We start from the raw sequence: 16,156 nt of genomic DNA, 5'->3' as shown, positions 1-16,156 counted from the left end.
TCGGAAAGTCATTCCGTTCTTTTAATTGCATTTTTTCACAACCAAGTTGAATCTTGAACCGTATTTTCATTACAAGTTTTAAGAGTTGATATAACAACGATTTGTCATTGAAAAGATTTCTTTGATTTTGAGGAAGAGTTTTTGTTTAATGGCTTAATCAATTGTGGAAAGTCGAAAACAGTAAAGTCTGACATACATTAGTTTTTTACTATCGATAAGTTAAAAATAGTATAGAAGCAAGCAAGGAAGAAGATTTATTGACAGAAGATCAATGCCAACGTTGCTTCACAAAATTTCGTTTCGACAATTTTCATATTGAAGATGGACCACGTTCGAGAAGAAGGGAGTAACTAATGTAAACTAACGAATAACAATTCGCTTGATCGTTAAAAAAACTGTATTGATCGAATTTGATTGTTCAATATAATATATTTATCGGCTATAAAAAAAAAGTCTTTCATATTGACTGAAATGACTTTTCAAACAACCTAATATTCATTTAAAAGAACTCTGTTAAAATCTTTGCTTGGCGTCTTTAGTTAGTTATATTTAAATATAATTTCATACCCTTAAAATATCTTACCTGGTGTATTCTTCTTCTAGTTGTGAGGGATCCGGAGTGTAGAATTTCACGCAGAACCGTAACATTGGATCGATTAGAGATAAGTCCACTTGACGATTTAGTGACTTCTCAAGATCTAACCAATATTTCGTATTCGTTTTGTTATCCTGATATTCAAGGCCAAAGTAATCGGCTTCCAATAAATTCAATTGACGGCATACTTGTTCAAATAAGACTCTACCCAAAGCTTTGGCCTAAAATTGTAAATAAATTGCATTGAATGAAAGATGTCATTGAAATTCATAAAAAAAACGAAAAATAAATAAAAAACAAGTAAACACATTATTGTCGGGCAACGCCGACTATTCGATACCCTACATCACCTTGCGTATTGCGGTTATTGGCTTATTTTAGTATGAAATTACTATTATGAGTGAATTTTCATCATCAAATATTAAAACTTAGACTTTTCTGCTCTACAAAAATTCAAGTTTGGTGAAAATTCTTATTAGGGTAGGATCCAATAAATAGACCAAGACAATTCAAATTTGATACAGTTAATTTTTTTATGTTAAATTACTATTATGATTACGATATAATTTTCATCATAAACCGTTGAAAATTATTCCTGTTTATCGTGTGAACTTTAGTTTTCGTTATAAGAGAGGGAGCTTCAAAAATTGCCCTCAATTTAGAATGCTGAAACACTAGTATTTAGCTACTTTTGCGGAGGAATTTTGAAAATTGAAATTTATTCCCATACATGGACTTTTCAGAATAGTGCGTTATAGGGGAAGTGGTGGAAAAAGTGAACTGATCTTATGCATTTTCAATAGGCTTCGTCTTTGGGTCTAAATACGTCACTGTACCAAATTTCATCAAAATATTTGCAGGTTGTGAACGCAAATTCATATGGCATCAGACGTACAGACAGACATATAGGTTTAAATCCATTCAGATTACGTTTCTGAACCGATCGGTATAATAAAAAGTGACTGTATCTTAAACCCTTCTGCGTGTTGCATACGCCCGTACTAATAAAATATATACTACAACACAATGGTTCGCTTGTCTGGGTGTCTTTGCATGTGAACGCTATTTTCCTTAATAAATTTGCACTAAATTGATTGTTGATCAACAACTGATTAATTGTTTGAACAATTGATAGATAGTGCAGTTCAATGATTTTTTATTGCATATAATTTCATCATCAACCAGATTTCCTTTAAATTTTAACACATTAAACACATTTAATTCATGTCGTTAAAATTTATCTTATATTGAATTTTATTTGTAATAATCATTGGAAAGATTTGCAAGTTACCGGCATTTACTTAATTGCTAAATTTAAATCGTGCTAAAGAGTTTTTAAAAAACTGATGTTAGAATAATGAGAGAGAGAGAGAGAGAGAGAGAGAGAGAGAGAGAGAGAGAAAAAGAGAAGAAAACTATACCAACCTAACCAGTCAATCAGGCAATAAATGCAACAGCAGTAGCAGCAGTAACAGCAGCAACAGAAAAGGCAACATCAACAGCAGCTAGTCATTGTGTCTGTCTGTTATGTCGTTTTGTTTTTTTTTTTTTTTTTTTTTTGCCGTAACTTATCAGCAATTTAGCGTAAAGTGGGTCACGTAACAAGCGTGGTAGTTAACTTAAGTGTATGCGTGTGCATATGTTTTTTCGTGTTCTCGTTGATGTTTGTCTTTATAGCGGTGTGACCGTGTGTTTGTCTACGATCTCTTTGATTTGTAGGTTGACAAACGCTATTTACACTTAGTTTTAACCAACATTTCAATATTTTGTTTAAATCAATTTTTTCTGGCTTTTTTTTTTTTTTTTATAAATGGAAACAAATTGGATCCACTCTGATTGCCATAAATTGTTCTTATATATAATTTGAAAAAATTCGGATAATAAAACGTTCATTTTCCTTGGACGTATGTAAAAATTATTTGTTTGAATTTTTTTAATCTTTAACATTTCTTGGCTTCTTTGAAAGAGGAAAAATGAAGCATCGGGATTAAACTCTAACCTATGACTAAAGATAGACTACTTTGTTGAAAAATCGAACCGATAGGCTTGCCTAGAGAATCTTACTTTAGACGTAGTGTGTATTTCTTTCACTATCAAGTCGAACGGAAACTGCTCTCTTCTTGCATGCCTCTCCACTTCCAATGCTTTGTAACTACTATTGCGTGTGAGAGGGAAAATGAAACGTCGCGAAATAAAATATAAAGTTACTGACTTAGCTCTAAGCTATGACAACAGATAGACTACTTTTTTGAGAAATACAATCGATAGTCTTGGTTCCAAGCGCTCGCCCATCGTACTTTAGTCCTAGAGTGTATTTCTTTCACTTTCAAGTCGAACGGAGAATACTCTTTTCTTTCATGTCATTCCACATAAAATGCTTCGAGGAAAAATGAAGCATCTGGAGATAAAATATGAAGTTACTAACTGGACTCCAAGCTACGACAAAACAAATATAGACTACTTTTATTAAGTTTCCACTTAATGACGCCCTCAAGTTCCAAAAATTAAGGTAGATGCACCACAATGTGCCGTTCAAGCTACAACCCTTTGTGTCAAGCTATCAAGCGGGCTGCTTCTAACCAATCCATTTGCTAAGCGGCAAAAGCTCGTAACACACAATCTCTTTCTAATACCATCAGATAGGTAGGTCCTTCCTCCTTAATTGTATTTCAGTTTTTACGAATGTCTCTCGCAAAGTTTCGCTTCGACTGGGATGTTTTCACCTATGGTTTTAGACAAGCTACATTTTTTTATCATGTTCAGTATGTTTCCCCCGATTAATGTATCATCCGGACATCAAGCTGTTTAACATCTCAAGTTTCGAAACAGTTGATTGGTAAATATTAAGTTAATGTGAAGTTAAATATAAAGTTTCTGTGGTCGTTAAACGCCGACCAGCGAGCAATGATAGTCTTGATTTGTTTGCCGTCAGTAGGAAAGTATGGTGAAAAATATCTGTGGGACTTTTTTCACGGAACGACGCATATAAATTGTGTGTGTGTGATTGTGACTTGCTTTTGTTTTCATTTAACAGTCATTGCATTTAAATCGTAAGCCATTTGAATTTCTTTGTTAATTTAATTATGTAAATTGTTTTTTTTTTCGCGTTAAAATACCTGCGTATGAAAGGCTTTCTAGGTATTAAATTGTTTTCATTTAAGGCAAAATGATAGTTGACAGGTAAGAATATGAGGACAGAAAACAGCTTAATTATAAGGTCGACATGACAACCAGAATTAAATTTTCAGTGAATATAAAAAAGTTATCATATACGGCCGACACATTTTCTTATATATATATGTACATACATATATATATATATATATATGTACATACATATATATTTATACTTTCATAGTACTCGCATCTTTGTTATGCTTTACGGGACTTAAAATGAATTGAATTTTTACGAGTTTCAAACATGAAATATGTGAAATTTTTGCTGTCCTACAAGAATGCAACAGTAGTATAGGTGGCGCTTATGAAATAAGTAAATGTTGAGTATATAGATACTTTTATAATAATATATATATATATGTAGGTCGAGTCATAAGTAACTTCCGATTTAGCTACGCAGTAGCTATTGTTCTTATTCCCCCACTGTAAGTTACCGAAACAGACGAGTATTTGTTTTCATTACATACATGAGGATACACTTAGTCTTCTGTCAACTGTTTTATGTGGAGCATATTACAGTCAACTGTTTTTCTTAACCTCTGAAATAGAGAGTCAAAAAGTGGATATTTGACATGTAAAGCTTTGGGAATTTAAACAAAGCAATTGTGCTAAGGCGATAGCTGGAAAAATATTTAACGTATACGGCAAAGGACTGATAGCTGATGAGGCAGTTAGAAACTGGTTTGTAAAAGACGGTACATCCTTACCACCTTCTCCGCCAATCAACAAGAGGCTGAAGACCTCCCAATCAACTCTTAAATTAATATAATTTTGTTATTCAATGAAACAACGGAAGTTACTTATGACTTCACTTAATATTTATTATTTTATTCCGAATAATTTCGGAAGGTTTCAAAAGTAAGTGAATGCGGAAATTTATACCGATGTTTTGGCGAAATAATCTTTGCGATGCTTAAAGTTTACGAAGTTTAATTATATGTTAGACGTGAAAGAAGAAAACACATTTTTTTTGCATCTCTTCAAAAAGATACAAACATGTCAGATATCTACTCCATTCGCGGAGACATTATGTTAATCAACGCTACAACGAGGGAAAAATTTCGCTCCTCACAGCCTTGATCGGTTATATATTTACCGAACTACGACTTGACAATCAAGAAGATCGGCGTTTGACTTCTACGAAGCGTGTAAAAAATCGCTTAATATTTAATTTCTACAACTTGTTACATTTTACCTGTGAATTTTTGCATACATGCGCATGCAGATTCACATTTAATGACTACATGAATTGAACATAACCTCAATGTTGATGTTTCTTTTGTTGGCATTTGTCGAAACTTGAGAAATATTTTATGTTTAACATTTTCAGGATTTTTTCCTACGAATTTACATATTCATGGAATATCACGTAACAGATTCAGCATTTGATAAGTAGATAAAATGGACATAACCAACAATATAAACTTGTTTAGGGTTGATATTTTTTTACTCAATTTTTTTTTTATTCTTATAAGAACTAACTCTACAGCGTGAGCGCTGTTGTTTGTGCACCAAAAGGTTTATATAGCTTTTGTTGAAAGAATAATTTATTTTTTATTAATGATTTAATTTTTGTTAATTATAGTAATTATAATTTAAAAACACCTAAACGTCCATGTAGTTAGTCAAGCGCGCCAAGAGGTTAAGAAATCAACTATTATAGCCACTACTCAAGGAAGGGGATATATTCATTTCGTTTTTGTTTGTAATACCCAGGAGAGCTTGAGATAGACGCGCCTTGTATTGTGGCGATTAAAGCTTGTCCGTCCGTCCGATATAACACCTTGTATTGAAATGTAATTCTATGAATAATTGCGGCAAAGTGGTACAAGGTATTGGGTAAGGTGCTCATAAATTGGTTCAATTGCTCTTCAATCGCTGCCTAAAAAAAAAAACATCCTTCTATGTTCAAAAATTCTTTCTCATTCTGTTTCAGCGAAGATTATCTGCTCAAAGATGCATTTTTTGCTGCATTTATTACGTGACGGATTTGGGTTTCATCGCCTTGAAAGGAAGGATTCATGGTTTATATAGAATATTAGTCAGATCATCAATAAGAATGCACAAAGCACTAGCAGCAGTCGCTTATGTACAGAACTTTTTCGATTGTGGAACCAACTTCCAAAATACGACAGTTGTCGTGATATAGGAATAAGGGAAGGGCCCAGGCTGCGGTTATTTCCTATCTCTTTGCATGCTTTCATTCTTTCTAAGCTTACACTTATATCACCATATTTCAGGCATATGGCACGTTCTCTAAGTGATTGGTTATGTATACCTAACCTAACCTTAAATTTTCTCAATTTTTATCATTGATTTATGCACACGTTCAATATCGTTGGCCCCTGACGATTGTAGAAAGCGGACACTGGCCAATCAATCGTTTTGACGTTTCAACGGAGGTGTGAAAAGTTTTTTTTATCAATTTGCTGCTTGCAATACTCTATCACGACGTTGACACTTTGATGGCAATAGAGATCGGACAGAATGTAATCATTGGCAAAGTGATTGTGTTATGATATATGTGAGAATTTGCTAAATATATGTCGTTCAACTTAGGCTTAAGGGTAGAGCATAAACGTAAAAAGTTGAATTTACGGTGGCACCTACTAATATTTGAAAGATCTGTTCAATTGGCCTTGACGCACAGGAAGCGTAACAATTTATTTGCTTGCGAATGTGTGAATAATTAAATTTGTGTGCATAATTAAATATTAACGAAAAAATTCGTATCGCGTAATAATTCATTGAATTGTGTGGCGTTAATAAGAGGACCACAGAGTCCTTGAAAAATTTAAAACCAGTTTAATGCATCAATATTTATGTACATGTGCATACATGCATATAAATACACACAAACGCGGGCATATATATATATATATATCTATATATAATATATGTTGCATATATTCGTGTTATATATACCTATATATTTATGTGTGTACGTATGTATGTATCTAATTATGCATGTATGTATGTATGTATGTATGCATATATGTATATATGTATGTATGCATGTATGTATGTATGTATGTATGTATATATATTTAATTCGTGGTATCATATATTATACTTATAATGAACATATTTTCAGGAACATTTATATAGGTATTTATTGCTTTAATTTAATTGTAAGCAAATATCCACACTTATATGCATCCAATGAACTAATTTTATTCATTATTTACTCATTTAATTGGAAAACAAACGCGATAAAATATTAATTGTAAACAATACTATATAAGAATAAAACGAAATTAAAGCAATTTTAGGGCAAAAGAACGAGGAAATCCTTTTAAAAGATTACGGATAACAATAGTTGTATTGCCTCGCAGCATGCAAAAAAAAAAAAACACATCGAGTGTTAAAGTCGTGTGTAAAATGACTATGAATTTTTAAAAGCATATATTAAATAACGGGGTCACATACCGTTAATTTTAACTTTACGCCGTTAATCGCAAAAAATCCGCGGATGCGTTTACCTCTTACAAAAAGGTTTTTTTTTATCATTTATTTATTTATTTTTATTTTTATAAATTTTAATTTCTCACACTAGTATATAAAAAGTAGAAAATTGTATTCGGCTACGGTCGAAGCTTTTATTTAAAAGGCAAGTGAAAACACTTTAGTGGGACATGACACACCATTAAAGTTCGTACACTACTCTACGCTCTTTTAGATAATGTATTATATACAAAGTGGTCGAAAAAAGGGTCTGGCGTGAACCATTTTCAGTAGCACAACGTCCCTGGCCAAGAACATGTCGATGTACTAAATATCATCAGCATACCTCAAAAATCGCGGACAAAGGGACGGACAAACTTAGAAAATCATTCTGAATAGATCAGCATAATACTAGGTCTATCTCAAGTTCTTTAGGATGTTGCACACATCCACGCAAACTTAATATACTCTTGTATCGCAAGTGGCGTAGGGTATAAAAAAAAACTAAAAAGAAGAAATAACTAAGCTAAGAAAATTATATTTGATCGTCAGTGAATCGTTTATTCCCATCACCGTTACGCTGGGGCGTTGTAGGGGTAACTTTTGAAATGCTTAAATCACTTCATTTTCGCAACGGTTGAGCAGACGGACAGATAGACAGAGGAACAGACGGAACTTTGAAACAGGCCAAGAATTTATATACTTTATGGTATTTTTCAAATTTTTTTCTACGCGTTATAAGGGTATTCGGAAAAAATTAAATTTTCATTTACTACTGTATTGAGTAGGCGTGGTCAATTTGTTCAAAATTCATGAAGGCACAACAGCATCGCCCATAAAATATGCGTTTCAATTTTTGGACACTTATCAGCTGCACTTTATGAGTAATGAGAAAAAAATCAATTTTTTATTTCTATTGAAAAAGAGAGGTGGTCTTAATTGATATGGTACTGTATGTGTGTGTGTGTGTATGTTCTTCGCCCGATTTGGCCCATTCCCAATACCAAACTGTGTGCAAAAGCTTCCAGTGCTTTAGCCTAATTTGAAGTCGATGGCTTAATTTTTCGGCCAAGAGAATGTTTACAACGCCCATTACACTGACGGACGGACGGACGGACGGACATGCTTAAATCGATTCAGCCTTTGATGCTGATCAAGGCTATATATATATTTTATGTGGTCGCCAAAGCTTCCTTCTGGGCATTGCAAACGTTTCCACAAAATAATGATCTACACCTGATCCTTCGGAAAAGGGTTTGATAACAGGTTTTCACTTTAAAGCACTTTTGAATGATATTGATTGTTCCCATTTTTGGACAAATACTTGAGGAAAACCAATAAAATACATGTGGAAATTATTATTGCCGTCATTTCTAGCAAAGAATATGACTAATGAACAAAAGGTGTTGAATTCATAGGTGTTTCCATTATACATTGCATTAGAAATGTGTTTTTTGACCATATCGTAACATCTTTAATGCTAACTGCTCTATAAGAATTTATAATCTTTGAAGCAGATATCTTAATTGTAACAACAAGGGATATGTTCACCTTTCACACCCGTACGGACGGACAGATATGCTTAAATTAATTCAAAAATTTGATGTTGTTTAAGAATAGTTTTGCTCTTAACGCTGCAAACACTTTATTAAAATGAACATACTCTCATCTTTCGTTGGAAGATATAAAAAAACTTTTTTTTATGGGTTCGCATAGCTTTTGCTATTTTTATTTCAATGAACGGAAAAAATTACAAAAAGAGTTGTTTTTTTTTTTTTTTTTTTTTTTTTTTTTGTGTCTGACCGATAAGAACGATTATTCGAAACGTTTATTTTCAATGCGAAGCAGAAAGGCAAACACGAAAAGCAATAAGTTTCGATTTGAGACGAATTTCCTGTCACCCACCACCACTAGTGCGCTGTGCACGAGATTTGGTCGCACGATAGATTGACAAACCAATTGCTTTTTCAAAAATTTATACAGTCTTTTAGATTAGGGCAGAAACTGGAAAAACCTTTAATCAGGTTTACAAATATTCCTTTATTACGTTTTCCCGGAGAAGCCGTTGCCAAGTTTGTTGATAGCGTTTGTTAAACTGTGAGTTCTGTTTGCATTTTCTTAATAAGCTATTCTGCTGAAGAGAATACACAAGATGTCTTTTACTAGCTTAAAATAATCAAGTCCACGCCCCTTTCTTCCGTCTTCCTACCTACGTTTAGCTTCAAGAATATTCCTCGTGAACTCTAAGTGATAATAACAAATCGAAAGGCTTTAGTATCTGGTGTGCTATATACCATGACTCAGAACGGATATGCGATTAACATATCAATGGTTAAAGTCAGGCATCCATGATGATCCCATTTTGAGACTTAAGCGACAGGCATTTAATTATGAGCCATCGAACCCCAATGACCGGCTGGTTTTAAAACGCATCCACATAATTGTTCAAAATTTATAATTTTGCCTCAGAAGTAGACAAGCTTCAATTTCTGACGTGCAACGTCTGCGTCCGTATCAAAGCACTTGATCTTTTTCTTTATTTTTCGTTAACGTTGTATGGCGAACTTTGTCCTCGCTTTGAATTGGCTTGAAACATATTTCTTCAAAATCGAAAAAAGTCGTAAAGTTAGGCACGTTCAACTTTTTGCCTAAAAAGTATTACTTTTGGAAGCAGTTTTTTTTTTCTCGTTTCCTCTTTTTACCATCACCAATCACTCTCGGGACGTCGCCTGTTCGTGAAGTGAAGAAGAAGGACAACCAATTGACTTGAATTTCGGCTTAATATAGATTCTTTGCGGTGATTAAGTAAAGTATTGTTAACTTACAGGAAAATGTTGTTACGCAAAATTTCAGATTCGACTTTACGCGTTAACCGTTCTTTTCGTCAAATTAGGTTCGTGCTACTGATTGTTGCAAGAGAGTTGCGCGGATTTTACGTGTAATCTTTAGAACAACTATTTACGAAGAAATTATTTACAGGAACTTATTTTTAACAATACTTTAATGAATCTCTGTCACTTCTTGCTGAGGCTTTTACAAATCACTTGCTCCCTCGCCTTAAGCAAATCTTCTGCTTATAAGCCTTTTGAATATGAGTCACCAATACGAGATTAATTCTTTTCTTGATATGCTGAATGAATCGGGAGTTTTGGTTCCTCCAACTGCCTAAGACACATACTTGTTTTATAATACCGGAAGGTAAATTATTCCTTCAATATTTTAGGAAATTTCGTTTTCTAAATAATTGGATTTATTTTTCATGCGAACTTATATTATCAGATATTTGAATTTCCTAATATATCGAATTAAACAGAAAACTTTAATTATAAAATACAGAAAAGATCCCGTTGCCATAAGTATATATAATTAAAAGTAGAGATTAGCTTACGTTAGGGGTCACGTCATGCGAGGTACTGAGAAAATTTATTAAAAAACAGGTAATAGCATTATAGTGGACTATGGCGCACCATTAAATACTCTACATCGCCTCGCTAAATACAGTTATTCACATACTGACTTTTCAAAATAAGGCCTTAATTGAAAAGCGATCGAAAAAGTGATCCAAATCATAGCATTTTCAATATTTTTCGTCCTTAGGCGAAGACATGTCAGTGCACGAAGTTTCATCAAAGTATCTCAAAAATTGTGAACACAAGGATACAACACGGACAGACGGACGGACAAGTACAGATCTGTATGAAAAATGATTGAATTTTAAAGTGGATCTACCTCAAGTTCTTTTGGGTGCTGCTTATTTCCATATAGGTGTAAACGTGTAAGACCGATTTAGAGCCATATCTCAAATCTATGGTGAATGGAGGCGCATAGCTGTTCTTGATTCGTGGAGTGATATGCCTGGTTAATGCCGATAATGAACGAGATCCAAATAAATTAAAAGGACGATTTCGTGATTACGGCATTGAACAGAGTAAAATATGGCAATGTGTTTATAAAAGTGGTGGTTTATAGGCCACTAGCTTCTTAAATATCTCAAATTCCTGCCAAGAATAATGTGATTGGGCAATAACAGATCTGTGGATTCCTTCGCTGTCTTGGGATGCAAGCACTCTACAATAAAAGTATAACGATGTAGGTTATAAGTATACTCCCATTAGGAGTTTTAGCTGAAAACAAACAAAGAGATCCCTTCGACTCTAAGAGCAGGATGTGTCCATCTTCGATACATACTGGAGCATATACGAACACACCATATTAGTTTATTCTTCTAGATATATTTCGAACGAATCGATAGACAGACCATCCCAAGATATATCCACCTTTGATACATACTGACGCATATACAAACACACCGTATTAGTTTATTCTTCTACATATATTTCATTCATAATAACGAACCGATAAGAAGACAGGTTTCTTTACATTGATGCAGGTTATAAATATATATGTATATAAATATATATGTATATATATATATGTACATATATATATGCTTTACAGTGTCTGCTCTGCATATTTCTCTGCGTTATAAAGAGTTGGCACATGTAAAACATACAGTGCACTGGATATGATGAAAAGCGATATCGATCAAATTTTCTGATAATTATAGCAAAAGTCTTGCCCAAGGTTAAAGAATTATATGATACAATAACTATGATGTTTTCCTACTTTGCATGCATGTATAACTCATTCATGTAAATGCACAATATGTAGTCTTGCATTGGGAAACACATTTTTGTAATAAATTTATATTCAATTATTCAGATTTTATTGTTGCTCAAGTATATTTCTGTTTACGGTCTCTAGAGCTGTAAATTTTATGATTGTATGCATCTCCGATAAACGATTAAATATTTATATAAAACAAACAAAAAGTGCATTATGCAAATTGATGTAACAATTTTTAAAATAACAATAAATACGAAAATTACGGCATTGTTTATTGTGTGTGTCTGAAAGCATACGAGGCAGCTGACCGTAAAGCTTTTTATTATATTCTCGGAATGTTTAGTACATTAATCAAAACATCTTTATCCTTTCTTTCTTTTTTTTTTTTTTTAATCACCCACATCTTCTCATGTGAATAATCCCAGAACTCTTTTATAACCCATCGTCACGTCGCATCAACCGTAAGGATAGATTCGATTTGTCATACCATTTGTAACAATTAGAAGTACGTACTAGAGACTCCGTAAAATATATAAATTTTTTGAAGGATTTCCAACAACGTCTGTCCATCTTTCCTTGAAGCGCTCACAACGGCAAAAATTGTGACACAATATTAAGAACTCCTTGATATATGATGATGACTTCAAATATCATTTGCAAAATTGCCATTAGGCTTACAGTAATTGAAGAAGTCAAGTTGACAATCTGTAGCATATACTGATCTAAAGTTTTTCATGTATTTACCACGAGCCGACGATGATTTCGAAAACTAATCCAATCGATCAACTGATATGTCCGAAGTACTTAGCAATTTTTATGTCGAAAAGACGCATGAATAGGATTCTATTAAGTGTATACAAAGTCTTGAGTTCGTCTCTCCGTCGGTGCGTTCTCGCCATAGTCATAGTGGCCGAAAAAAATAAAACTTCAAATTCACAGTATACATTGATTTAAATACTTCATCGGATCATTTAACACATCACTGAAAAAAAGATCCTTTTTGGAGAACTCATACGACTGTAATTATTAATGTATTTAACAATTTTTATGTATACTTCTCCAAGAGGGGTATGCACAATATCAGGGGCTCATACAGATTTCATATATATTTGGTTAGTTTAAAATTTTGAGTCGATTGAACAATGTCTTTCCGTCCGTCCATGCCTGTTTCTCCGTTTGTTGATGAACTAACAATGGCTGGAACTTGGCATATTGACTCTTAGTTAATGACACCAAAACAAATTTAAAAATGGGCGTGATCTGTCTTCAACGAGGCCCGCAACAGACAAAAATAAAAGTGAAAGTATTGATCCAAAAGTCGATACAATATTTTTGCAAACCATTTATAACTTCATTTAGAAAGAAAAAAGATGTTTGTTGCCCCACCTACGAAGAAGAATCCAATAAGCGAAAAATTTGTAATTTTCATGCCAACTAGATGTAATTTAAGATCTGGTAAAAAAACCCCAGCAGCTCATTTTTACCAAAATATCTTCAAACCATTGGTCTATGCTTCATGATGGTTGATTCACTTCGGGGCGTTTAGTTTCATTTCAAATAAAACCTTTTTCAAATAACAAACCCACACTAACAATTACTGCAAAAAGTAGTTCACATGAGAAGAAAAAACAAAAAAGATAAAGAAGAAGAAGAGGAAAAAACTTTTTCTTTATGTAGAAACTGTCATCAGCACTCATGTGGCCCATGATGTTGAACAACCATTGAAATCATCCACTAATGCATAACAATTGCATTAGTTTCTAATTGATTATGTATGTATGTGTGTGTGTGTGTGTGTGTGTGTGTGTGTGTGTTCATGTGCATGCATGCATGCATGCAGGCAGGCATACATACTCAGGAGCTTAAATTTATTGCTTTTTGTGCATATTTCTTAATTGATTTATGATTTAATGGAATTAAAGGCCAACAAATGAATGAAATAAAATATTTTTTACTCGTCCTTTCATCTAAGGAGTTCATAATGGAATTAGCTTGCAAAACTTTATTCTAAGCAATTGCAACGAAAGGATGTATGACAAAAAAATAAAAAAAAGAAAATTTTTTTTTTTTAATTTTTAATTTTCAGGGACAGGGACAGGGCTGCTCGTATTGCAGTAATAGTAATAGTGGAGGCAAGAAAGTCGGGAAAATCACATTTTATATAGCATTGTTTGTTTACTTTTTTTCCTTTTTTCATTATTTAGTTGATTCTAGCTCTTGTTCTGCTCTATGGAGTAAACAACAATAAAAGTTTTGATATTTTATTACTGGCTCAGTGTTACAAAGTGACATAAAACAGAACTAACTAACTACAAGATGGAAGAATGTGACTGAGGCTAACTGAGATTGAATAATAATGAAATGAATGAATATTAACTTAAGACAGTCTCTTAATGAATTTTTGACTTAATTCATTCTCTCCTTTATTGTGCAACAACAATGAGCGAGGGGACCTTTATTATGTGAAAAACTTTTGTCAAAACTTTTCGTTTACTTTGCTGATTTAAGGCAAAAAGATGGGGAGTATATGCGGGCTTTTTTGAAAGGATAATTGCTTTAAATGTTTAACAATCACACACAATCACAGCAGGGAAGGGGAAAGGAAAAGATTATTATTAAAACTGAATGGTTGTAGTTTAAAATATTTATTATATCCCGTCTCATTGCATTTGCATTGCATGCAAACGAAAGAAAATCACATCGAGTTGTAAGTGAAGAGAGTGTATTTATAAGCCTTATAAAGAAAGGTTTTCTTAATTTTAAGAAAAATTTCCTGATAGCCTTTGTTAATACGTCATTGTGCAGCAGTAATGTTCTTAAAGTTGATTACTTTTACATATAAAATTATTTATGTTTATATGTCCTGAGTTGTTGTACAGGGTGTGGCAAAATTCACGAAGGATAACTTCATAATCAACTGTGGAGCGATTAATTAAGAAATTCAAGGAATGTCGATCAATTACTGGTAATAAGCATAGCGTCTTGTGACGTCAATTCGGCAACGTCATCAAGGATTGGGTACTTCGTGCTTGGATTATCTTGGTTCGCATCTTCGTGTTTGTAAAGTTCAATTGATTGCCTTGACTGAGGCCTGTTTACGCCGCACGACGATTATGGCTCGTACAATGGATTGTGGATTACGCTGTGCTAGAAGGTTTACCATAAATACTACATACAATTTTGTAGACAGACAGATGGACAGACGAACAGTTGGGCAGAATTTATATACTTTGTGGGGATTTTTCTGCGCCTTATTAAGGCATTGAAGAAAAATTAAATTTTGATACACTTTGATATTGCGAAGGCGTGATCAAATTTTGCAATTTTTGTACAAGTGGAGTAAGGGGGATTTCTTTCTCAATTTACTATTATGAGCCAATTTCCATCGCAAAAATTTAGACCTTTTTACCATATACCACCAATAATTTCCGTAGGAACGGTTGTATGAGAGAGAGTTCACAAAATTTTCCCAACTGGTCAAAAGTTTTCGCACTAATTTAGAATTCCGAAGTACAACTTACTTAGTCACTTTTGCCGAAAAATTTAAAAAAAAATTGCAATTTTTTCACTTTTCAGAAGAGGCCGTTATAAGGGGAGTGGTCGAAAAAGTAAGTCGATTCGAAACATTTTCAATAGCCCTTGTCCTTGAACCAAAATAGGTCTGTGTACCGAATTTGATCATAATATCTCAAAATTTATGACCTATAGCTTGAACACAAGACTACATGGAAAGATATCAGGCGATTAGAAGGACAAACAGGCTTAAATCGATTTAGACAATGATTCTGGGTCGATCGGTATAATAAAGCGCAGCTGCAAAAATCGCGGCCTGTGGGTTGAGCAAAAGGCAGAGAGACGGACGGACAAGCTTAGAAAATGATTCTGAATAGATCAATATAATATCAGATGGATCTACCTGAAGCCCTTCTGGATGTTATATGCGTGTGCACTAACTTACTATACCCTGTACCGCGAGGATATAATAAAGCTTGATAAGATACCGTTTTTTGCCACTTTTGAAATTTAAACTGTGAACTGGAAAATCGATTCAGTAAATACTCAGTGCAAGCTTTTCCCCCATATTAGAATTATTAACGATAATAAAATTTGAGAAAATTTCTCGAAACATGTAATTACTTAATGTTGAGATTACTTACAATATCTGCGGTTCTAGCCCATTGCTTATCGGAATCCATTAGGGCTTTCATAAGATCGGCATAATAAGTGACGTGCCAAACGTTAATAACATGCTCTCTATGCATGGTGCTGTCTTTTCTTAACAAAAAAAAAAAAAAAAAAAAGAAAATAATTTTT

At 33.4% G+C, this 16,156-nt stretch overlaps 1 protein-coding gene across 3 annotated transcripts in view; it reads right to left on the bottom strand.

The window, feature by feature from the left end:
* The window catches only part of LOC119639928 (FERM, ARHGEF and pleckstrin domain-containing protein 2), a 64,069-nt gene that overhangs the window by 37,936 nt on the left and 9,977 nt on the right, over positions 1-16,156 (bottom strand). For all 3 annotated transcript variants that reach the window (XM_038037653.1, XM_038037654.1, XM_038037652.1), the window contains exon 2: positions 584-816. In XM_038037653.1, the coding sequence (XP_037893581.1) occupies positions 584-816 (233 nt within the window). The remainder of the gene's footprint in view (positions 1-583; positions 817-16,156) is intronic.

Source organism: Glossina fuscipes, unplaced genomic scaffold, assembly GCF_014805625.2.
Source record: "Glossina fuscipes isolate IAEA_lab_2018 unplaced genomic scaffold, Yale_Gfus_2 114, whole genome shotgun sequence".
Classification (NCBI taxonomy): domain Eukaryota; kingdom Metazoa; phylum Arthropoda; class Insecta; order Diptera; family Glossinidae; genus Glossina; species Glossina fuscipes.
This window is presented reverse-complemented; position numbering and strand designations above follow the sequence as displayed.